The sequence below is a fragment of the Arachis ipaensis genome, chromosome B08, assembly GCF_000816755.2.
Source record: "Arachis ipaensis cultivar K30076 chromosome B08, Araip1.1, whole genome shotgun sequence".
NCBI lineage: Eukaryota > Viridiplantae > Streptophyta > Magnoliopsida > Fabales > Fabaceae > Arachis > Arachis ipaensis.
Window position 1 is genome coordinate 4,585,541 of NC_029792.2, and position 1,509 is coordinate 4,587,049.

Below are 1,509 nucleotides of genomic sequence, written 5' to 3' on the forward strand. Positions count from 1 at the left end.
CATACCTAACCTAACCCCCACACTAATATTTTGTCAATTTTGCCATGCCCACTGTCTTTGACGTGAGTAATAATTCAGTGCCAGAACCTTACTTTTTAGGGATAAGAATTAAATACCACCAGTAATTAAATCCAAGATATGATAAGACTAAAATACAAACATATGACAGTATGATTAGTATCATTGACGAAATTTATGATGCATTATTTGAATATTTGACTGGGACCTATTTTTTTAATTGAAAAATTATTTATGTAAAAGGCACACAACAAACTATATAAGCATATATATAGTTTGATAGGAAGAAAAAACAAAAGCGGAGAAAAGAAAAAAGAAAAGAGAAAAAGCGGGGAAAGAAAGAGTGATGTTGGGAAGAATGCAAGACCGAAAATTCGAAACGACGGCGTTTAAGCCTTGCGTGAAAGGTGAAACTTCACGTTGGATTTAAGATTCGTAAACGTTGCCGTCAATTTGCCGGAATAAGAAAATCGAGATATCGCCACATGTCACACACTCACACAATGATGACTCCTTCGGAAAAACGTTAATTTGACGGCTCCGTTCTCCATCACCGCCGTTGACGTGTCCCCTTTTTCCTTTTCATTCCTTCGTTTCCTAAATCACCGTTTCTTCCCTCTCTCTCTCTCTCTCTCTCTCTCTCTCTCTCTCTGTGAATTTTGTTCATTTCACAGAACAGTTAGGTTTCTTTTGCTTTACTCACAAACCAAAAGCATAACTTCACTTCATTTCACTGGTAAAATCGTTCTTCACTCTCTCTCACACACAAACACATACAGTTCTCAAATTTTCTCGTAATTTTAATGCTGTCTTTTTTTGTTATTTTGCACTTATGCCTTTTAACTTTGTTTACTATTTTGGCAGGCTAAGGTGTAGTTTAGCTGTAACATTAATAATACATTCAGCTGGAAAAATTTGGTCCCCTTCATGTGCCTATTGGTACTCAACTGGCCACTGATTTTCCTTTTCTTTTACTCTGCTATGCAAATTTTAATGCATTTGAATATGGTGGTTTGTCATTGAATTGAAGTGAAGAGATCTTTTATTGTATCAGTTGCGTGCATTGTTGGAAAAAAGTGAATTAGAGAGATGGCTATTGCTGGTGTGCATAGTGTGGCTGTGATTGACTCTACACTTCTTAGGGAGTCTCATTCTCAGTTATCAGGTAGGCGAGGGGATGGAGGAGGGAGGGGAGGTGCCCGTTCATCTTCCCTCTTGCAAATGTGGCGAGAAATCGAGGATGAACACATGGCGGGTCAAGTTCAGGGGAGGTCTGGGGAGTTGTTAATTAGGCAGAGGAGTGATGGATTGATCTCGGACCTGTCGCAGGAAGATGTCCCTCGGAGAGGAGAAGGTGAAGGGCATATGATAGAAGATGCAATTTCGGGTGAGAATGAATCAGAAACATGGTCACAGTCACAAAGTCAGAATGATTCTCGTGACGATGAACATGAGGGTTTAGGCAATTCTAATTGTGAGAGCTCTTCAGAT

At 39.2% G+C, this 1,509-nt stretch overlaps 1 protein-coding gene across 1 annotated transcript in view; it reads left to right on the plus strand.

Moving 5' to 3' along the window:
- LOC107613093 overlaps positions 314-1,509 on the plus strand; it is a gene marked incomplete in the record, with an annotated part of 5,315 nt that continues 4,119 nt past the window's right edge. The window contains 3 exon segments of the mRNA XM_016314945.2: positions 314-754; positions 883-957; positions 1,049-1,509. Coding sequence (XP_016170431.1) covers positions 1,108-1,509 — 402 coding nt within the window.